General features: G+C 39.4%; 1 protein-coding gene across 1 annotated transcript in view; it reads right to left on the bottom strand.

Moving 5' to 3' along the window:
* Positions 1 to 25084, bottom strand: part of LOC134575503 (membrane-spanning 4-domains subfamily A member 4D-like) — an 89345-nt gene that overhangs the window by 32217 nt on the left and 32044 nt on the right. Inside the window, exons 2-4 of the mRNA XM_063434813.1 lie at positions 16335 to 16480; positions 7768 to 7887; positions 4869 to 4925 (exon numbers count right to left, since the gene is read on the bottom strand). Coding sequence (XP_063290883.1) covers positions 4869 to 4925; positions 7768 to 7887; positions 16335 to 16472 — 315 coding nt within the window. The 5' untranslated portion in view covers positions 16473 to 16480. The remainder of the gene's footprint in view (positions 1 to 4868; positions 4926 to 7767; positions 7888 to 16334; positions 16481 to 25084) is intronic.

Below are 25084 nucleotides of genomic sequence, written 5' to 3'. Positions count from 1 at the left end.
TAATCTTGTTCTTTGGTGACAGGTGAGGCCCTGCTAGTTGCCAAGTGGCTATGAGAGGCTCTGTCTATGCGTTGGCGCAAGGGGATATTGAGGCCACCCAATGTAGTGGCAGGAGTTCGTAGGCCTCTCAGTGACAATAAAAGAAAAACAGGGAAAGGGAGTGACAGGTGGCGCCCTCTCTATAATTTGCGAGGCGGCTAACTCACGTGTGGCCCGGGGGGCATTACCTCCGAAACGTTGAGGCGGGGTGTTGGCCTCGCGGACCACTAAACGATAGGCAGAATGCCCAGAGGGGAGATACCTATTTGGGCCTGTAACCCCTAAAATTTGCCAGTACTCTATGTCCTACGTAGAGATGGAACCGTATGTGATATATGGCGTGAGCAGGCTTAACGTACCTGGTTGTATGTATGAGTTTTTTGAGAAGCGACAGGTATAATAAACCTGGAAAAACCTAAAGGGATAGAAACAAGATATGATAGTGTGAGAATTGGATCCTATGATACCAATGTAGACTAGCTATGCTGTGGTGAGTTTCTACCAGTATATATTGGAGGGGAAAAAATTTATGACCGGTAGTGACCTGACTGGTCATGTTTATGTGGTATGGCCCTGGTAACAAGGTTTTTGGGTGTGTATAATTTGTCTCTATGGTGACAAGATTAATGTGTATGATTTGGTAATGCTAGTGTTTGTAGTATTGTATGGTGCAGTTAGTTAAATGAATTTAAACAGTACATTCTATCTTAGGCCGTGATGTAAGCCACAAAAGAGATGTGTATGACGTAAAAATACGTGAAAAATTTGCCCCTAAAACAGAAAAAACGTGACGTATGAGTGGTTGAATCAAGACGTGTGATACAACCCGAAAGTTTGTGAGATTTGAGACCGTGTTCTTGTGTACTCGGTATGTCGTTTGAGTACACAAAGAAAGGTCAGAATTTATACGTGCCATGTAAAACGTGTGTACATGGTGTGTACATAGTGTGATAGAAACGTAATCTTCTAAATAACTTTAATTTATAACTTTAATTTATAACATAAGTACTATCTGAGAAATCTATAAATAATGTAATTAGCTTATTATCTAAGCCAACTCCATATATGAAAACATGAAGGAAATTCCAATATAGCTAAAATTCAATATCTCTAATAGACTGAACATAAAATAAATACCAAATTTATTTTTGAATAGTTAATAGGAAGGAGTTTGCTGCATGACAATTATATGCAAGGAATTTCCGTAATTTGAATGAGTAAATACCAATAGCATAAGCATGAAATAAACAGATACAGATACTGATATTGACGAAAAACGAAAGATAAGTGTGCTGAATGTAAGAACCGAAACGCCAGTCAGCATATTGAGTATACCGCGATAATTTGCCGGAAGCAAATGGGTTAATATGCCTGTGACCTGGCCGTAAAGCGTGTGGCCGTAAAGTAAGGCCGTTGTTAAAGCGAGACACCGTGGGAATGATCCAGGCGCCGGACTTACAATTTTGAAGTCCTGTGGACTTAATCTGCAATGAAGACCGGGTTTGTGAGTGGCTGGACGGGCGGAAAACCTGTAAGGAATCCTGGACACAGCTACACCAGACGAAAACCGCGGGGTTTTGAAAATCAAGATGGCGCCGTATGTGAACCGGAAGTGGATTCTCATGCAGCGCTGACCTCGAACGGAGAAGGTGGGGAGAAGGTGAGTCATACGCCCCTCCCACAATTACAGGCCAAAAGGCCTTAATACATATGTAAAAAATAACAGATAAAATTTGTCTTGTAATACCTTTTTTATTGGACTAACAGAATGTTTTAATGACAAGCTTTCGAGAGAACCTCCCTTTCTCAAGTCTGAAGCATTTCTGAGCAAGACGACACATAGAAATCAAAATTGAGTTGTGATACAGGGGTTAAAGCGACATGAGTGCAGATAAGACACAGGTTTGATAGAAAATAGACACCATTCTTGCAGAGGGTCATAAATATCTTTCTGTAGAGCAGAGTGAGGGGGGAGAGGGTGAAAAAAACAAAAAAACAAGCAGATGGTACACTTATACACACACACACACACACACACACATACGTATGTGTATATATGTAAACACATGAACACATATACACATACATACACATGACATATACATATACAGAATATATATACAGAAATATAAATGCACAGTCACACATACCGGAAAGCATTAGTCTACACATAGTACTTTGTATATTGATAGAATAAACATTGGAATGCGTTTTAAAGTGTTGATACATATGACAGAACAGTAAGATAATGTGGGGGAGTGTTCATGTAAAGTGTTGGTAGTGGGACAGGAAACCCAAATCAATATTTAGTCCACTATTCTTGCTGTTAAACAGTTTGATCTTTCTGGCTTAAAAAGTTTTTCTTTCTTGGGTATTTTTAAAAACCCCTTTCAGTACTTTGATTTTTAGGTCCTTCAGTGAGTGGCCAGGCTGGGTAAAGTGGTGTCCCACAGGAGTGCAGTATGATTTTTCTTGATTAGTTCGAGAGGATTTACCTTTTTGGGGGGCTGAAAACCGAAGGTTTTAAAAAAAACAGAAGACACCTAATGGTAAGTAATTTATTTATTTTTTAATTTACAGCTTTTTAGTTTATTACTCTCCCGTCACTATTTTTAAGGTAAAGGGGGTAGGTAGGGCTTTATTTTATTGGGGTTGATGACTAGGTACTTGGGGTCCCATAGTCACATGGGGGGTTTATTTTTATATTTAGCCCCCACCTGCTGCCAATGGATGAGGACTGGGGGAGAGATAATAGGTCCATTCCCGCCGTTGTCACTTAAGGCTCTGACCCACCGCTCATGGGTGGGGTGAAGGGGTAAACAGTAGGTCCCTCCCCTTTTAGTCAATTAAGGCCATGGGCGGTGGGCGGTAGGTTGGGGCTGAGAAGGAGACAGTAGGTCTCCCCTCTTTTGTCATTTTTTTTCATTTTTTTATATTTGTGTTTGATTAATTTTCACAAGAAAGTCAGGGATACAAGACACAAAAACATAGGATGCGTACAATCCATGGCTTTATTAGTAGCAGTGACAGTAAAACAATAATACATTGTCTATAATCAACCATTATGCAATCAATGTTCTGTAAGGGCCTCATCTTCCTGAACCCTTTGTGGAGATAGAGGCGTTAGGGTCTATTTGATTAAATCATCTGTTGCCTAAACTGGTTCTGTATTCCGTAACAGTTCTCTACTGTGACTGTATTCATTGTGGTCAGGTGTTCGTTGGATTTGATTGTTGGATTGTTGTGGGCAGGGGAGGGGAATCTGGAGGGGGAGAGAGAAACCCTATAGTCTGATAGTTGTGGGCCCTGTGGTTATTACCTCAACACTACTTCTAGAACTTTGCCGTGAGGTGGGTAATAGACAGTCTAAGTTAGTTTTGTCTGGTTTTGAGTATCAGCCATTCCGTCTGTGGGTTTGGCTAGTGGAGTCTTGGTATATTGTGGACCCCGTCACCTCTGTGTTCGTGCGTCTTGTTTGCATATAAGTGAAAGCCAAGGCCTCCAAACCTCCTTTAGGATCTTTGCTTTCGTGTAGGACTCAGTAGATAATATTTCATATCTATAGTACTGGAATGTCTTTTCTATAAGCTCTGTCTTGGAGGGGCAATAGGTACATTTCCAGTTGAGTGACAGAAGATTCCTGGCTGCTAATATAATTAGGGTTGTTAACTGTTTGGACTCTATATACCATGTGTCTGGGAACAATAGTAGAAGTCCTATGGAGGGTGTGATTGGGAGATCCGTTATTTGTAGTTCATAAAGCATGGTTTGGACATTTGTCCATAGAGGTTTTATCTCTTGGCATTCCCACCATGCATGTATCATGGTTCCCATTTGAGTTCCACATCTCCAGCATAAGTGGGTCAAGTTTGGGTATATTTTGTTTAGTCGATGTGGGGTGAGGTACCAGCAAGATACTAATTTTTTATGAGCCTCAACATGTGAGAAGCAAGGTGTAATACTTTTGAGGGCATTAAGAGATTTCAACCATTGGTCAGATGTGAGCTGTGGAATGCCTTCCTTTTCCCATTGACCTACATAAGAAAAAGAGGGTGATGGGGTAGTATCTAACAAGGCTTTATAACCAATAGATAAAGTTTTAAGTTTGTTTGGTGTGTCATTTTTAGGAGGTGTTGCTCCCTGTGGTAATATCACTTTTGTGTGTTGAATGCTTTTCAGTTGTAAATAAGGGAAAATAAAGGAGTTTGGCATATTGTATTTTGTATGTACCTCTGGAAAAGGCAGTATAGAGGATTGTGAGCATAGGTCTTGTATATCAGTAATGCCCATTGATTTTCAGGGTCTTAATGACAGCCATGTGGAGAGGGTTTTGACTGCTGTGAGGGGGACTGGCAAAGAAAATTTGGTTTGGTCCATCTTACGTTTCGTGCCTCGTCCCATATGCATAAAGTGAATAAGGTGGTCAGGTAAAGTGTTGAGGAGTTCCCTCGGGGACCATAATATATCTTTCAGCGATCATGTTGGGGTCATGGCATATTCCATATCCACCCATTGGAGGGTGCCTTTGGGAGTATGGAGCCCTTTTGTAATTTGAGGGCACCCACCTGCCACCCACGGGTGAAGGGCGGTAGGGGAAGGAAACAGGTATGCGTAAGGCATAGAGTAGCTGAAAAGGGAGTCTGTATATCCATGTCATGAATCACGCAATTCACCTCCTTTCTGGTATTATCTCTGAAGAATGTTGAAAATAAGAACTTGCACTAAAGAGCCGTCTAGAAACGTGTCTGCCCAAGATGACCGCCAAACTCTGCCTTTGACATGTGTATATTTTAAAAAAAAATTAATATTAAACTGTACATAGCACTTACCTTTGAGGGGGATGGTCTATTCTCCACTACAACTGATAGAGATCCTGAAATAATGTACTGTAGAGGAAAGAACACATGTTATAGCACATATCATCTTGAAAATGGTCTATGAAAATCACAAGTATGAAATATAAAGTATATGCTGTCATTTTACAATGTTATTTAAATTGTCTAAAACAAAGTTAAAGGAGCACTATAGTGCCAGGAAAACATACTCGTTTTCCTGGCACTATAGTGCCCTGAGGGTGCCCCCACCCTCAGGGTCCCCCTCCCGCCCGGCTCTGGAAAGGGGAAAAGGGGTAAAACTTACCTTTTTCCAGCGCTGGGCGGGGAGCTCTCTGCCTCCGATCCTCCTCCGTTCCGCCCCGTCGGCTAAATGCGCACACGCGGCAAGAGCTGCGCGCGCATTCAGCCGGTCGCATAGGAAAGCATTATGAATGCTTTCCTATGGACGCTTGCGTGCTCTCACTGTGATTTTCACAGTGAGAATCACGCAAGCGCCTCTAGCGGCTGTCAATGAGACAGCCACTAGAGGATTTGGGGGAAGGCTTAACCCATTGATAAACATAGCAGTTTCTCTATAAAAAAAATGGGTTAACCCTAGCTGGACCTGGCACCCAGACCACTTAATTAAGCTGAAGTGGTCTGGGTGCCTAGAGTGGTCCTTTAACATATTCGACATTAATGTAACACTCCAAGCATCATAACCACTACCGATGGAATTGATAGCACTCCACTAATTCAAAGAATTTACCCTGTGTGAATTACAAGCACTGAGCACGTCACTCTAAAAAGCTGCACATACAGATTTAAAGCCCTTTTCTACTGAAGATGTATTTGAACCTCCAGCATCATTATTAGCCAGACTAGGATAGCAGTGGAGGGTAGATCTACTTGGAGAACTTGGCCTTGGCGCTAGATCACAGGTACTTTTTTTTCTTATTTCTTTAATATTTAAAAAAAAAAACAAATTGGAATGGGAGATGTGGTCTTGAATACAAGTAAAATTTTACTATATTAGGGAGGCAAGAGCGGCCAGATCCGCTACATGGTAGTGTTAAAACTATACGGTCAGGAATACATTTGTGTTTCTGATCCTATAGTGTTCCTTTAAATTCTTTGGGTGTTTTGTAGATAAAACACACACTGTTTAACCTACACATACACTTTGTGACAGAAGCGCACATTTTCACTGTTACACATACACCAATGTACACTCACTGACAGGCACACACTACTACTAATATATATACATTGACTTACACTCTCCGACAGACACACTCATTGACCTACACACTCTGTCATGTAGCTACACTGTACCTTTAACTGAGGACTATGTAATCTCCACGTGAACCCCATTCTGTGCTCTATTATTTAGTCTGGTGATTGTCTCTGCTCTTGGTCTGTCCTACTTGGTCTGTCCTACTACTGCTACTCCTGCTCTCCACAAAAACTGATTTTGCTGACCCTGTGAACCTCCATACCACTGACCTGCTCATACAAGCCTTCCCTCTGCCCACAACTGGGTCTGGATCCCCTGTTGGCAACTCAGACTGCTCCTTGACCATCCATGCTATCTTTCTACCCGCATCTCTGTCGGATTACCTATCCCTGGATTTACCTTGGTCTACAGGGCCTCCCTAAACTATCTTATTCTAACGGTCAGGACCTCCCTAAATTATCGTATTCTAACTGTATAACAGGTCAGGACCTCACTAAACTATCTTATTCTAACTGTATTTGCTTACCAGGCTCCCCCAATGGTAGAACAAGTGAATGCATCTAAGATTCTTAACGTACCTGATTTTCCCAAAGCCTGCTATCTAACAAGGCAATTATTTCCCAAAGCACCACTTACCTGTTATCCAGAAGAAAAATCCTCCATAGCTACAGTTTACCTTGTTAATCTAAGAAACATGCTGTACCTTAAAATTAAAAGTGTACTCTAAAGCATAGTTTACCCGATCAACCTAATTTCTGCTACTCGTTTGATTAGTGCATATTTGTACATGGTCCCACTCAGTTGCTATTCCTACTACATATTGTGCATATGAAATCACTGTAAATGTGGCTATGCTGTTGAGAAATTGTATTCATTATGTTGGTTTCTTCTACAGAAAACATAATTCCTGAAACTTTTACTGACAGATACATACTGATACACACTCACTGACACACACACTAACTGACAGACACACACTGACATACAATCACTGATATAGACACACACACACACTCCCTGATATATAAACACACTCACTGATTCTGACACACACTAATACACACACACATTCTCTCACACACTCATCACAGTAATCGTACTTATAGTTTTTTAATTAGTTTTTTTAAGCCCAGCCAACCTGGTAGGACCTTTGAGAGAGCGTGTATTCTTCATGGGATCTAGTGAGGCTGCTGTAATCTTTATACACAGCTCCCAAGCACACCCTTTAGTGCTGCCGGAGCTGAAGTGATATCATGTCCCGGCTCCTGGCATCATCCCAGGGTGCACAAGGAAGCTGTAAACGAAGAGCACAAATATGACAGCTCCCTCGATGTCCATATAAAGCCTTCCCCTTATGGCCCCAATTTCATATTGTTGCATAAACTTTCAAACGATTTAATGTTTTTCGATAAACTTTTAAAATGTTTTGAAATAAAATATTTTTAATATTTTTATATATCTATGATATATTGAAAAAAATTTTTAAAGGTTTATCCACAAATATTAAAACATTTAGAAGCTTATCCACAAATATTAAAACATTTAAAAAGCTTATTCTAACATATTAAATTGAGGCCTACGGCAGATACACACACTAACTGACTCTTATACCACTGACACAAACATTCACTGCCGTACTGTGGCATTCTGAGACCAGAACAGATCATTTCTACTCACAAATATTGAGCCCCAGAAACAGATGCCTGCATATAAGGAGATGTTGTAATCATACGGGTCGGTGAAATAGAAAACTGTTCCCAGAGATATTTGCAAAAAAGTCAGAACAATCTGTGTTACCTGAGTGGGGTAAAAAAAATGCAGGCAATGATAAGAGACAATAAAGAATGAATTAATTTCAAGGAGCTGCTATTAAAAAGTTAAATACATTTTTTATTTCAGATATATATCCTAAATATAATCATATATTTAAAGTGTTATGCTTACACTACACATACATACATTCAAATACACTAACAAATCACGTATATGTATATATATTCTCTGAATTGTAAAACAAATTAAAAAGCAAATGCAAATGACATTATTAACGTAAAAAAAAGAAAAATTAAATAATTCTCAGCTTTAGAAGATCAATTTATAACTATTGTGAATGAATTTAATTTGATTCCAAGGTTCAAGCTTATAGGTGTCATTATAGATATCCTATAAGCTTGAACCTTGGAATCAAAGTAAATTCATTGAATCTATATAACTCTGCAAGACCTAAAATGTATCCAATGAGAAGGAATGCACTCAAAGCGGACATGATGATGCAATAGCACACATAGTCAACGTTTTAGTTTCTATTACCCTAATGTCTTGAGAAAAGTTCTCTAATGGGACAGAAACATTTGCTGTATGCTGCAGCACACGTATGGTTAAAATAAAATAGTTCACATTCTCCTTTACGCTGTAGAAATATATATTTATTTTATTTCACCTGTTTATCTGTATACTATGCGGACAGGTTTTCTTGTGCTGCTTTTTTGTTATTAGTCTGGCACTGGGTATACAAAAAGGACAATAGTGAATATTGTTGCTTAGAGTATCTTTAAAATTTTAATTTATTGTCGTGCTCTGCTTAAAGGGCTACTCTAAGCAACAATGAATGACATCTAGCGATGTACAAAATTGATACTGCTAATACTGAAGTAAGAAGGACTGTGGGCACCCAATACAGCCAGATAAGTATCAAATAATTTGACGTCTTATCATGGGGCAGCGCTATAGCACTTCTTGCTCTCTAATGACTACATTACAGGGATTATGATCTATAAGAAAGCATTTCTGCAGGGTGCTTATTCCATATACATCTTTTTATATTATAATAAATGCCTGTAAAGGTCAGCAGCCTCACACTTGTGTGTTTTACCAACCACACAAAACCCAAACAAATGGTACACACATTAAACAAAGTTTTATGCAATAGGTGGAGCACTATTTGAGAAAAAGCAATATAAAATATTAAATATTTTGATACCATTGGCTATTTGGAAAAAATATTGCAGTAACCCTACTCACATAAATGGGAGCTTAAAAATGAAAATCTCCCACATTGTAGTACTTTTATTCCATCTACAGAGTTGTAATACCTGTTTCTTAAAGTGGAATCTGCTTTTTCGTAGCACAGGTATATTCTCTTGCAGACGGCCATAGCCATGTAAAGTAAAAATAGTACATAGCACTATCTGTAATGTTACCACCAATCTTATTGGGTAGATGGTGTAAAGGGGCATGTCTTATTGACCTGATGAAAACAGAAGTCTATTCGCATATACTAGAATACATTGTCGGCTTAAAAAATGTGTGTTTAAAATCTAAACAATGTTTCAGTACTGTGTATTGACACACTTGTACATAAAAGTACTTACAAACCTAGTTAGGTAAGCGACTTTCTTATTCTAAAATACATAAAACGCAAAAAAAACAATAAGCAAGAACATAAGAATACATTAAACAAACCCCCCTCTTTTGATGCAAGAATGGAAAACAAAGAGAACAGAAGCATTCCTTAATATTGCGCATTTATAACATTCATTGCATATTTTATTTTAAAGAAAACATACCTTTATTAAACTACATATGTTACTACAAAAATAATTAAAAACATTCCTTACATGGTTAACTATAAAATTAAAAGAAAACTATTAGACAAATTGTCAAGAGATACTGGCCAATCCTTTTGGATGACCTAATTTAAAGTGTCATTCAGTAGATCCATTCACCATGTGTACATACTTATTTCCATAAACAGAAAATAGAGGCATTAGTAGTAATATAAGCTGTGACAGACCGTCCGCCAATCAATGCTCCTAGTGCTTACCAAGGACCATCAGCACCGCACCAGACACCATAAGCACCGCAGACCCCACTAACCGCCGTAGCTTGGTTGGGGTCTCGCCGTCTCCTACCCACCCTGGACCTACGACAAGGCTCAAGGTTCTAGTGTGTGAACCTCTCTTTCCCCAGAGAGTGAAGCAGGAACAGGAACAAGCTGTCACAAGAGCTTAGGGATTATTCAAGAGAGTATTAAGAGCATGTATGAAGAGCATAGCAATCCCTGTAGTGATTAACCCCTTAAGGACGGAGGACGGTTCAGGACCGTCATCGGCATTTTTGCGTTGCCGACCGGTGACGGTCCTGAACCGTCCTAACCGTCCAATGTACTTACCCGATCGCCGTCGTTCCCCCGGCGGCGATCGGCGGTGCTCCCGGTGTGGGGAGACTGCCTGCAGCCCAGACAGTCTCCCCATGGCGGTTTAGGACCCCTGTGGCCATGTGATCGCCCAACAGGGCGACCACATGGTCACAATAGGTGTCCTAGTCTCTGCCTGCAGGGGGACTGTCTGTGCTGACAGGCAGTCTCCCTGCAACTGTAAAATCAGTGTAAAATAAAAAAAAAATTAAAGTTATAGTTAATAAAAAAAAATATTATTATATATGTGTATATATATGATATATAGACATATATTATACCTATATAATATATGTCTATATATCATATATATAATGTCATGCTAAGTGTATTTTTATATTAATATGTACATATATTAATATAAAAATACACTTATAATTAATTTACACACGTATATATATATATAATATATATATAATTACTATATATATTGTATATATATATTATTATAAAATATGAATAATAAATAATTTAAATTAAATGTAAAAAATTAAAAATAATAATAAAAATTAAAAAAAATTATATATCTATACGAAATTTTATTCTAACTGTATTTTGATATTAATATATATATATTTATATCAAAATACACTTAGAATGAAATTGTATATATATCTATGTATATATAAATAAATAAAAAGAATGCAAACTATTCATATGTCCATATACAAAATTACATGAATAATTATATAAATATACACGTAGACTTCAAATATATAAATATGCATATATATTTACATTCTACGTGCGTATTTATGTAATATTTTTACATAATAAGTAATTTTATTGATTGCAATTTAAGGGACCTGCCTGCCAACCCAGGCCGAAAGTCCAGAGAATTGAATTTGCTATCACTGTATTTTACCCTGTAACGTTCTACGACACCCTAAAACCTGTACATGGGGGGTACTGTTTTACTCGGGAGACTTCGCTGAACACAAATATTAGTGATTCAAAACAGTAAAACATATCACAGCGATGATATTGTCAGTGAAAGTGACTTTTTTTGCATTTTTCACACACAAACAGCACTTTTACTGATGATATAATTGTTGTGATACATTTTCCAGTTTTTAAACACTAATATTTGTGTTCAGCAAAGTCTCCTGAGTAGAACAGGACCCCCTATGTACAGGTTTTATAGCGTTTTTGAAAGTTACAGGGTCATATATATGGGTCAAATATTTTTACATTGAAAATGCCCAGGTTGGTTAAGTTGCCTTTGAGAGCGTATGGTAGCCCAGGAATGAGAATTACCCCCATGATGGCATACCATTTGCAAAAGAAGACAACCCAAGGTATTGCAAATGGGGTATGTCCAGTCTTTTTTAGTAACCACTTAGTCACAAACACTGGCCAAAATTAGCGTTCAATTTAGTTTTTTACTTTTTTCACACACTAACAAATATGAACGCTAACTTTGGCCAGTGTTTGCGACTAGGTGGCTACTAAAAAAAGACTGGACATACCCCATATTGAATACCCTGGGTTGTCTACTTTTAAAAAAATTATGTACATGTGGGATGATATTCAGCGATTTATGACAGATAATAGTGTTACAATGTCACTATTGATACATTTTAAAAATGTATGTTTTGAAACCGCAATATCCTACTTGTACTTATAGCCCTATAACATGCAAAAAAATAGCAAAAAGCATGTAAACACTGGGTATTTTTGAACTCAGGACAACATTTTGAATCTATTTAGCAGTTTTTTTCATTCGCTTTTGTAGATGAGTAAAAGATTTTTCACATAAAATTCAAAAAACGTGTATTTTTTTCAATTTTTCATCATGGTTTTTCATTTTTTTTAAATTAAATTACATGAGATTATATAAATAATGGTATGTAAAGAAAGCCCCTTTTGTCCTGAAAAAAACAATATATAATTTGTATGGGAACAGTAAATGAGAGAGAGGAAAATTACAGCTAAACACAAACACCACAAAAGTGTAAAAAGATGCCTGGTCGCAAATGTACAACATCGCAAAAACAGTCCGGTCCTTAAGGGGTTATAGCTGTCCCACCCTCCCCCCTCGCCCCTCCAAACAAGAGACAAGGCTGAGAGTTGAGGGTCAAGTAGAACTGAAGGTTTAATGGGACACCTGCTTCTTTTATACAGCATTTTCCCACAAGGTTACCGCCCATGTGGACCTTGTGGGGCACAGGATATGAAATGCACAAGAAAAATAGAGTTTTACATTTTAACACTCCCAGTTACTGTACACAAACCCTCCCCTCTGCCTGTGATACAATTAACAAAGACAATGGACTAACTCAATTAACTTTAGCAGAAAAAAAAAACATACATTTTTACAAACGCCAAAAGGTACCCCAAAATACAACATATCCCCACAAAAGTCACATCACCTGATAGTCCAATCTGGGTGAACAACATATCCAAAGATCACCCAGATCGGTTCAGGGGTTCAGGAATTTCCTGGAAGTCTTATTTTTGCCCTACCGTGCACATGGTCCAATGCCCAAAACAGTTCCATACACTCGACGACAAAACACTACTCAACTATTTAAGATTGCCACCGCCACATGTTTGAATCTGTTCCAGTTAAAAGTCCAAAGGGCAGAAACAGTACTTTTGAACATGGGAACAGGCCCCTCCAAAAACCAGTGGCGAAGTTGCTTTCGTCACATAAGCATTATAGTATTTGAAAATTAGTCACATGTCAGACATCAAACGTAATTTGCAAATTAAAATGCCATTGTGGTTTAAACTATTTAGGGAGCACAAAAAGACCTCTCCATAAAAGAATTGAGGATTACATATACAATATTAAAAGAAGGTATATGAAACATAGTGCATCCTCACATTTTGATTCAATGCCCAATGGAGACCGATCCTAGTGACATTTTCGATCCCAAGGATTTATAAAAATTGGAGAGGAGAGCATATTATTTAAAAACTTGGCCGCTCAGGGAAGGGTGTGGTTTCGCAGCTCACAAAGATGGACACATGAGCTTCTCACTCCTCGGAGTGGCGGCCTATCACAGCAATTTGAAGAAAGTCAGTCACCCAATACTCAGCGCAAAATAGAGAGTTTGACTCTATAACATAATGACCAAATGTTCCAGAAAGAAGTTAAAGCAGATATCTGCTAACCTGCAAATCTCAGCTCTGACTTCACCGAATGCTCAGGCCCAAGATGGCGCCAACAAGCGGACCTCACCAGCATTGTGCACAGATAAAAGCGATGTCACTTCCATCTCAATATTTACCTTTGTTCCAGCAATGGATTTATTGATCCAGAAAATGCTCCACGAGCTCCAATCCTCTCTACAGGTGAAATTTACCAAACTGGCCCGCGAAGTTCGGGCTGTTATCCAAGCCATTCGTGGATCGAATGGCCCATTTTGAAGAGAAAGCCTAACAGATAATATACGACCAGTATTCTCTGGCTGATGCATACTCCATTCTGGAAAATAGCAGTTCGTGGCTTCCCGCGAGGACAGAAACCGCCGCAATAATGTTTGCATTCTAAAAATCTAAAAAAGTTAAAAATTTAAAAGTGCTCCTTCTTTCATTTCATGTATCCTTATGTTTTTTATTACTGTTTGTTTTGGTTTATTTTGTTTAACATTTTATGTATTTTGTAATAAGAAAGGTGCTTACTTACACAGTTTTAAAAATATTTTATTTGCAAGATTATGAAAGATATAAAAGTTTGTCGATACACAGTACTGAAACATAGTTTCTATTTTAAACCCACATTTTTTAAACTGACAATGTATTATAGGATATGTGAATAGAATTTGGTTTCCTAATTTAAACCAATTGAACTTGGAAACACAGTATTGAAAAGCTGCTACATATGTTGCTAGTTTGACGGACCATCAGGTAAATGAGACATGCCTCTTTGCACCATCTACCCAATAAGACTGGAGTGGAGGGAACATTTACCAAATAAATGCAGACATTGCAGTAGACCTGATATCGCCCGAAAGCCAATGATTTGACAAAATGCTTTATGACATCAGTGAGGCACCGTGTGGATGGCAAAGCTCCACATGGTACCAGCATCAATTACAAAACGCTGTGAGCAAGATTAAGTAGGGGGGTCATCCATAGAGAGACACACAAAGCTTTTAATGTGGAGCGCAGTACATACACTCCCAAAAAATGTGAGTTTGTAATTAAGAATTTAGTTTAAAAAAAACAACCTAGTAAGCGATAACCTGCACTAGACAGTGCTTTGTTCATTTTTTTTTTACATACGTATGGCCGTCTGCAGGAGAATATACAAGTAAAATGAAAAGTCTGATTCCACTTAAAGAAACAGGCAGTATCACACTATAAAAAGGGTATAAAGTTCTACAGTTTGGGATATTTTCCAGTATAAGCTCCCATTTGTGTTAGTAAGATTACTGCAGTTTTTGTTTGTCCAAATAGCCAATTTTCACTTGCAATATTACACTATTTATTTTTATTTTCTCCATTGCTCTGTCCCTATGATATGTGTATACCTGGAGAAGAAAATTAAAGAGACAGGTGGTATAAAACTATTTAATATATGATATTGCTTTTTGCACCCCACTTATTGCACTGAGCAGTGATTATGATGCTTACAGTGTCCCTTGGAAATTTCAACTATTTCAAATATCTATTATTGAGATGTTTTATTTGACTTACACAAAACCTCTATCTCTTTTGTGCATATTACTTTTTACGTGACATTGGGAAAAATAAACACACACAGAAAATGTACATTTGTTGGTTGTATTCACTCATCTTGATTTAACCCCTTAAGGACCAAACTTCTGGAATAAAAGGGAATCATGACATGTCACACATGTGATGTGTCCTTAAGGGGTTAAAAGCCTATGTAAGTTCTAGTGCAAATATCTGTAATCATAAAGAGTCCACCAGTGTGCATTAAAGTGTCACATTATCTCAAACTAAATCCACCTGATTCAGAAACACTTCAGAGTTTGTCAGAGCGAATTTCCAAAGAAATATCAGAATGAAGAGCTATAAAAGCACGTATGAGATAAAGTTCTGGAAAAGCATTAATCAGGATTTACTTCTAAAAATATCCTGACCTTTGAACAACCCATTACTAATATGCGGAGAGAATATGGCACATGGGTGACTCAGACCAGTGAAGATTAACCATTAAAACCAAGCCATTCCTGACACAATTAAAATCCACAATGGGGTGGAATTGAGGATATGCTTCTTGTCAGAAGGGACTGGGAAACAAGTTTGATTGAAGACAAGATAAACGGGCCCAAGTGTGGGGCAAATTTAGAGGGATCCAGTCCAACCTGACTGGGCCTGAACAATTATTGCCAAGAAGAATTGTCAAAAATTGCATGGTCCAGAGGTGCACATTTACCCCAGAAGTTTCACAAAGGCAACCAAAGATGGTTCTGTCACTGGGTATTGCCCAGCATTGCCACTAGGGTAGGGATGAATACATCTGCAATGAACAAATATCATCTTTTATTAGTATATAATTATTTTGAAATAATATACTTTTAATTGTGTTGCACCATGTATAAAGTGTCCAGGCACACTAAAACTCTTGAAATGCAGATTGAAACATTGTCATTTTGGCTTGTTTCTATTAATGTCTGCATATGAACAGTGTCTGTGTGCCTGGACACTTTATATATTGTTTCAGTTTGGTTCATCTTTGGAGATATGCTGTGTCAGGGTTTGCATCACCAATTTACCATTTCGACTAAATGGTGCAGCATGTATACAGTCTCCTATTTTGGTGAATTGAATGCATATTTTTAATTGTGGAATTTTTAAGGGGTTTCATAGCAATGGGGCTGAAACATACCACAAGGGAAATAAATGTACTGGATTTAATTAATTAAATTTTCCATGAAAATATTTTAATATTATACATTATTACATGTATTCCATTTATATTTGTTGAGCCATATGTGTTATTAGTCCATTTTTCCATCCATGTTTACTAATTTATTGCTTAATTTTATTTGTGAATTTTGTTTAATTTCATATATTTTTTGTAATTCTTCGAACCCATGCAACATTTTCTCTTTTCATCTTTAGAGCTTACCCCTAGAGCTTTAGGTTGCCCTCTTTTCAAAACCGTGTAGGACTGATTTGTAGTTGCAGCTGGAAGGGCCATTGATTGAGTTAAAGGTATTCCATTGAACTGAGGAATCATTGTAAGTGCAGTGGGAGGTGAAGTCATTACGATAACTGTACAAAGAGAAAACAAAAGATTTTCTAAAGTATGAAACTGTATTAATCAAAAACCTAAAGAACTATTTTAAACTTTTTAAAACTATACCTTTGCAGTTAAAAAAAAACACTGTTATAACCAAGAGAAGTCAATAATGCTGCATTTTTAAAAAGAACCATGCCTAGCACCATAACCACAAATTGCTGTTATAGTGCACTGGCACCCCCATTGTAAGTAGTCAAACTGTTTGTTAATGGTCTACTGGGTATCAGTTACCTCCACTAGCAGATAAAAGCTATCTGCATTGAGCTAAGTCTGGCAGTGCAGGGCTTATCTCATAGCTTAAAAGCAATCAGCTGATGGTCTTAGCCAATGAGCTGGCCCTGCACACCGGGGGGGGGGGGGGGGGGGGGGGGGGAGGGTGTACAGTTTTTACAATGTGTAAAAAAGTATATACTGTAACACTGTAACAGAACCTTACCTTTGCCTGGGAATATTTATTGCTAAACCGGCCCTTTAACAACTAACCAGGTACATGCACGTTAACAGAGGCTATAACCACAATGGAATGTGCTTACCTGGTCCATGTGCATTACTTTTAACACAGTTCGGGACGTTTTAACAACATTCATCTATTTTATGCAACTCGTACGGTAGAGACTCAGCATGTATAAGAACGGACACAAACTTCCGAACACCACCCTGCTATTTAATTATGTGGTATTTTACCTCCTAGGTCGGCACTTACCATCCGTATGAAATGCACAAATTCTTTGTTCTAGTTACTAGGTGGCCGCCATTTCGGGACTTTTACACGTGTTCGCGGCCATCTTAGTTCACGAACAGTGGTGATTTGCCGTCGAGTGTCTGGAACCAAAATCGGACACTCGAGTAGGCGAACACTGCTGAGACCTCCATAACACCGTAAATTCGTGCTGGAACCACCGACCGTGCTACCGTTCGGTAGATAGACTATACCACATACAGGGATTTTAGCGACCATCATGAAATTCACGGATGGCAAGATTTTCGTGCCTTTTCACCACACGAATGAGGACCGACTGCAAGGCCAAAACTTATGGAACTATTTTCGGCTAGTGTGCCTGTGCGGTCGGTAAAACTTTAAAGTCCCATAACTGCCGAACCCCTTAACCGAATGGGATGATTTTTAAATATGTTGTTCCCCCAGATTGGGGCTATATGGGGATACTGGATTTATGGATGTACCCCAAGTATTTGGGGTACATCCAAAACTCGGGTAAAAATGTGTGTGTGATAATTATGTTAACTGTTTATCTGAGGGGAGGAAATGTGTGGGATGTACCATGTTTGTAATTGGTTACTGTCCTAATTATGTAGGTGTCTCCCTTTCATGGGCAGAATCGCATAAAAGGAGAATCCTTGTCATTAAAATGTTGTTCTTCTTGACCCTTCAAAACGTAGCCTCGTCTCGTTCTTGGAAGGGGATTTTACTGCAGTATTACCTTGCTTTTTAACAGCTAAACCTGAGTCTCCTCTTGGATCTTGTGGATGGGAATAACCAACTTCATTACTATACAGCAACTTGCCAGTAAAAAGGACGTCTCCAACGGCTGATACCCTCTCACTACCTGGGTAGCCGCTACATATACAAATAGCTTAAATTAGCAAAATTGGTAGCTGGTTCTCCTATAAATGTAAGGGAAAAAAATAAGAGAAATGTATGGAAGCAGTATAGTGTTTTTATTGCTCTATCTATTATTACAATACTGTACAATATATTGGGGAAGTCCACCTTCGGCACTCCAAATGTTGTGGACTACATCTCCCCTGATGCATTGCTATCATTATGGCTGTAAGAGCATTATAGATGCAGCAATAAAATCACAAATAAATATCACTCACTCACAATAGGTAATGTGCAAAATTTACCTTTGAAAAATGGCAAATGAAGGTGAATTTTGCACAATTCATGTTGTGCATGTGAGTGATATGTATTGATGTTTTTATTGCTGTATCTAATATTAAAACATATTGTGACAGACCACCCGGTCACCTAGGACTGGTCCATGGCTCTCAACCACCATCTCCTTCTAAAAAGAATAATAACCATCACATTAATCTCCTCAAGTGTATGTCTCGCAGCCTAGAGTCCCTTTACAGAAGCCCAAGATGTATCACAGGCTGTCAGTAAACTCACAGAGGCATGGTGCGCCTCTCCGAGAGCAACCGACAAGCTCTCTGCAACTCCTAATCGGATCACGGAGTTGCCGTGGTTCAGTAAATCATTGTCGAGGGCGTTCTTGGTCCTAGAGTCACCAAACAGGAAACTCTGTGCTGGATGAGAGGACAGTCGCGGCCCAGTCAAAACTTTACACCCAGCTAACTCATGATGGGAAATGAATTGTTTTACCTATGCAATGCTTAGTGAATATTCCCCTAGACATACAGAGCTATAAATAAATATATATGTTAACCAACGGATGTTTCGCATAATGAGACGTGGACTTAATAACATATATATTATCCTGTATCTATAAATATCTGGACAGGTCTTTCTTGATGATTCTGTGGTTTTGAGACGGCAAGGGAATGGAGGTGAAGCACTAATTAAAGTCTCACAGGTGTAATAAGTAAAATTTTCTATATATCTTGCCTCACCCATTCTCCTGCAGTGTCAGAAAGGGGGACTTGTCATAGATACAGGTAAGTAAAGAGTTAAAAAATGCCTTTGCCTTAGTTAAGTCTTTCCACATCTGCAGGGGTTAAAAGCAAGAATTTCCTCTCCTGTCTGGAATCTTTTGCAAGCAGAAACTCCCTTTTATTTCTCATAGGTCAAACCGACACTAGTTTCCACTATCTTTTATAAACATCCTGCTGTTGGAAAAAATAACTTTCTTTCTAAGCACCTGCAAATTTTAATTGGGTTCCTAAATCAAAGACTGTCATGTACATCAGTTAACAGAAGACATGATATACATGCACAGTGTAGTAACAGCAATACATAATGTTATATGAGTAATGATACTTTTTTCACTGCATTTCTATGATTGGTTGATTTTGCCTTCTGTTGTATACACCCCTAAGAAAACTGTGTTTCATATAATATGATGCACACACATTAAAAAAGGACTGCTTTATTGAACTTCATAATGACTGGTGTGCCTTAATTGTTCCCTGCAGTGAACGTACAAAGCGATAAAGGAAAGCAGGATGTGTTAAATACATTAGTCCATGGCAGCGTAAGGGTTTCAGACCCTGTAAAATTTTGCAGCCTAACACTCAGGTTGGACATCTCAGATCTGATTGCGTTTTGGAGAGAGCTTCCCATGGATGGCATTGGTTTGGAGATGCCGGCAGGGGAACTTCGGTTTTCATGTATAAATATTATTAGGAGCCAATGTGTCTGGCAGCTAATTCAATTATCTGGACCAGTACAGATATCTAGACGCCAGATGTTATGCAATACCCATTGTTTTCCTGGTGACCCCCTGTTGTGGACCCAGGTATAAAAGTGTTTTATTTGTCACCCTTCACTAAGTCTCGGCTAATGTTGTGGAACAAAGGGGGGAAAAGGGGGCCTTGGCAGGGACATCCAAGCTACTTGCAGATATGCCATCACACATACTATACTAGTTATTATGCTTTTCTAATTTCTTTCATTTATATCTAATATTTCTATTATAACCTGTATGTGTTTTACATATATATCTCTTAACACTATAATAATTGACAATTGCACCTTTGATTGAAGCAATCCGGTCATATTGGCAGCATTTATGCACTTTTATAAGTGGACAGTGTGACATAGTGGTTATGGTGCTTGGAGGGTTCCGTTAAAGAACAATGGCTGAGCACCTGACTAGTTCTATAGTGAAGATTAACTATTTTGTTTGTAGTTAAAGGGACCTGCATCACTTGACACCTCTTACTGTCTTACTGTTCAGATCAGTCCACAAATGACAGAAATAAGGCATCATTGTGCAGCATCAGGAGAGAGACGCCTGACACCTTATCCTGCTCTGCATGGTCATACTCATCAGACTCCCTCTCTTCTCCCTCTCTTCTCCCCCTGTCAGAATGTTGCAAGGTGAAGAGATCTTTAAACTGCACATTTGTACATCTGTCAGACATGCATTCCTAGGGATGATAAGACACTAATTGGTTTTAGATCAGTGTCCCCCGTGGAGTGGGTATGGAAAGCATAAAAAAGAAGAAGCAGGTAGAAATATAAGTTAGAAATGATTTTTTTTTCAGCCTGCAGAGTGAGGAAACCGTCTCCTTCAAAGTTAAAACTATTGAATGAGACAGCCGTCTTTAAGTGATGCATGTTACTTTAAAAACATTTTGACTAAAACTATTTCATTTCCCTTTTAGCCTTTTCTCATCAGAATTAAATCCTGAATTTTACTGAATTTTACATAACTTTAGAAAAAATTTCAAGACAAAGATTTGGTTAACTTGAAGCAAACCAACATGAATGGCCTTTGGTAGGTAAACTCCGTAAGCAACTCCAAAAAACATCTCGAGAAAAAACAGATTTCAGGATGAATGTTAAAACTGACAACTTTATAATGGGGCAGGAACAGGAGGGTGTATAATGCATAAAGACACCAAGACAAATACTAGTATGCCTTTTTTCATGGCTGTGCTGGGTCTTCTGGAAAGTAATGTCCCACTTTTTGTGGTTATATATTTTTTTAACGGTGGAGGCTATTTTTGGGCCATATTAACTTAATTCAATATATTGACAACATATCCACATTCCTTTATACTATATACTATTATACTTTATACTATTTATTAAAATGTATATAGAATGTATAAAGTTTCAAACATAAAGTTAAATAAGGGTGATTCCTTCTGATATATATATATATATTTTTTTTTTATTATGTGCAACCTTAATTAATTTGCACATATGCATTTCTCATTAACATTTGTTGGCACTACATTTATTGCATCTGTGGTACTTTAATGTATGTGGTCACTGAGTACACCCATGCTTTAGTGACCAGACCGTTTTTCAATTTTCTTACCGTTTAGGACCAGGGCTGTTTTTACATTTCTGCGGTGTTTGTGTTTAGCTGTAATTTTCCTCTTATTCATTTACTGTACCCACACATATTATATACCGTTTTTCTCGCCATTAAATGGTCTTTCTAAAGATACCGATATTTTCATCATATCATATCATTTACTATAAAAACATTGTACAATATGATGACAATATTAAAAAAAAACACACATTTTTAACTTTGACCCCCAAAATCTGTTACGCATCAACAACTGCCAAAAAACATGTTACATTGTAACACTGATATCTGTCAGGAATCCCTGAATAACCCTCCACATGTAGAGATTTTTTTTAAAGAAAACAACCTAAGGTATTAAACTTGGGGTATTTTGACTCTTTTATGCAACCAGTTTACCACCAATCTATGCCAAATTTTAAAAACATTTTTAGATTTTTTTTGACACACATGGCAATTTAAGAATACATGTACGGAGAACTTTCAGGGTTACTGTTAAAGAACACCCCAATATGTGTTCGGCAACATCTCCTGAGTAGAGTGGTATCCCCCATGTATAGGTGTCTCTGGTTCTCTGGTGGCTAAAAGACCTTATTTGGAGGGTGCGTATTTCAGTTTTCCAACTTGGAATTTTCACAGCTGGTTATCATGCACCCATCTTCTATTTGGGACATTTGAAGCTGGCCAATGTCATTTTTACATTTTCATTTTTACACACACATTTGTGTGTAATTTAGGGGAGCCTGTTGTTGGTTATTACAAGAAAACACTCCAGGTTGTTTTCTGCAAGGGTTTCCTGAGTCCACCCATGCCCCTCATGCATTGGTTTGCCAGAATTTTGGGAAGGTTCAGTTCCAATTGTATGACTTGTAATTTGAGTTGAAATTGAGAGTATTTCTTCTGATAGGCCTATCACGTACCCCAGTTTTATTTATTGCCATGAAAGTGTACATATTTGAAACATAGACACCCTGAGGTATTGTATATGGAGTTCTTTGATGCTTTTGATGCAACTATTTTTGTAGAAAGTATGTGGTGGTAATTTTTCTATTTTCAATTGCTTTTTGACTGTGATTTAGAAGAGCCTGTTGTTGTTTATTGTAACAGATGCCCTGTTCCAAGAGTTTAATTTTGCTTTGCCTGGATCGGTATATAAATCTAACTGAACAGATTTGCCCCAGCTGGTTCGTATACCGAATAATGTACCGAACACTTGGGCCACCCAGAGCAGTCGTGTGCCGCTAATTGACCCACTTGACCTTACAAACACTTGCTTTAACCACAACACTTAAACGTTCTGAGTGGTTCACTGGGTGGCCATCGTTCAAATGTATGAACACGAGGCGGCGGCCATCTTGTTTTATCAAACACATCCAGCGGTGTTTGGTCATACACTGCTGAGACTTCCAGGACCACCTATGTTTGTCCCGTCATCCGAAGGAACGAGGGGCACACGACTAGCTTTCTCATGAACAGTTATTTGTGATAGTTCGTTGAATTGAAGCTCCTGAAAGAGACTGGCCACCATTGGCGGATCCAGGGGGGGGGCAACGGGGCAATTGCCCCCCCCGAGATTCCCCCCTGCCGGCTAGTGCAGGGCTGGCATTGCCCAAGCGCCAGCCCTGCAATGTGCCTGCGGATCGGGGAGAGTGATCAGTGATCTCCCTCCCCGGTCCGCAGGCACTGTGCTGACAGCCGGCAGGGGAGGGAGGGAGAGAGGACCCGGGAGCTGTTACCAGCAGCTCCTCCGGGTCCTCCTCTCGCGAGATTTGGAGCGTTGCCGCGGTTACCATGGCAACGCTCCAAATCTCGCGAGAGTGAACTCTAGCCCTGGAGCGCGGGCTAGAGTTCACTGGAACCACTGGACCACCAGGGATTCCCCACTGGGACCACCAGGGATCCAGAAATGTCCCCCCTCCTCCTCAATAAAGGTAAGAAGGGAGGGGGGGCATAAATATATTTCATTAAATACATTTTTTTTTTATTTTTCATTAAAAAGCCTCCCTTCCCTCCTCCCCTCCCCCCCATACACACTGCCCCACATACACTGCCCCATACACACACTATACACACACTGCCCCCATACACACACTGCCCCCATACACACACTGACCCCATACACACACTGACCCCATACACACACTGACCCCATACACACACTGACCCCATACACACACGGCCCCCATACACACACTGCCCCCATACACACACTACAAACACTACACACACTGCCCCACATACACACACTGACCCCATACAGACACTACACACACTGACCCCATACACACACTGTCCCCATACACACACTGCCCCCATACACACACTGACCCCATACACACACTGACCCCATACACACACTGTCCCCATACACACACTGTCCCCATACACACACTGTCCCCATACACACACTGCCCCACAAACACTGCCCCATACACACTACACACACTTCCCCCTTACACACACTGACCCCACAAACACTGCCCCACAAACACTACACACACTGACCCCATACACACACTGTCCACATACAAACACTGCCCCCATACACACACTGCCCCCATACACACACTGCCCCCACATACACTGCCCCCATACACACACTGCCCCACAAACACTGTCCCCATACAACACTGTTCCCATACAACACTGTCCCCATACAACACTGTCCCACAAACACTGTCACACAAACACTGTCCCCATACAACACTGTCCCACAAACACTGTCCCCATGCACACACTGCCCCACAAACACTGCCCCATACACATACTGCCCCGCACACTGCACACCCATACACACACAGTGCCCTACACAAACTGCTGCCCCCATACACACATTGCCCCAAACACACACACACACGACCCCCCCATACACACAGTGCCCCCATACACACACTGCCCCACACATACATACAGTGCCCCCATACACACACTGTCACCCTTACGCACTCACACTCACTTCACCGCTCACACACACACACTGCACCTTTCACACACACTTCACCCCTAACACACACCACTTCTCCTATGCCCTATATCCCAGCAGACCCCAGGTAAGTTGTCAAACTGTTCTTAAGCGGTATGACTACTTACTCTGGGGTGGGATCCTGGCACTACTGGCACCATAACTACTACACTGAGCTGTAGTGGTTATTGTGCCAGGATTATTTTTTTTAAATAATCTACAAGTGCCCCTCCCGAGATCAGGCTCTGGATCCGCCACTGCTGGCCACACAACCTGAAATCTATGGAACTATTCTGAGCAGGAGCCTCGTGTGCGGTCGGTCAGAAATAAGACTTCCATAAAAACCCCGAACCCCTGAACCGATCTGGGTGATTTTTGGATATGTTGCTCACCCAGATCGGGGCTATCAGGGGATATACTTTTTATGGAGTTTATGTGAGTTTTTGGGGTACTTTCGGGATGTCTGTAAATTATGTTCTTTTTCGCCTGGAGATAATTGAGTTGATACAGTAATTGACTCAATTATCTCCCAGACAGAGGAGAGGGATTGTATGCTATGTGTTGGAGTGTCATACATTGTAACATTGTTTTTATTGGTCTGGAATTTTATATTGTAGTCCCCCACAAGGTCCATGTGGGAGTGCCCC

The sequence above is a fragment of the Pelobates fuscus genome, chromosome 10 (assembly GCF_036172605.1).
Source record: "Pelobates fuscus isolate aPelFus1 chromosome 10, aPelFus1.pri, whole genome shotgun sequence".
NCBI lineage: Eukaryota > Metazoa > Chordata > Amphibia > Anura > Pelobatidae > Pelobates > Pelobates fuscus.
Note: the sequence above shows the minus strand (reverse complement) of the source record. Positions and strands in the feature narration are given on the sequence as shown.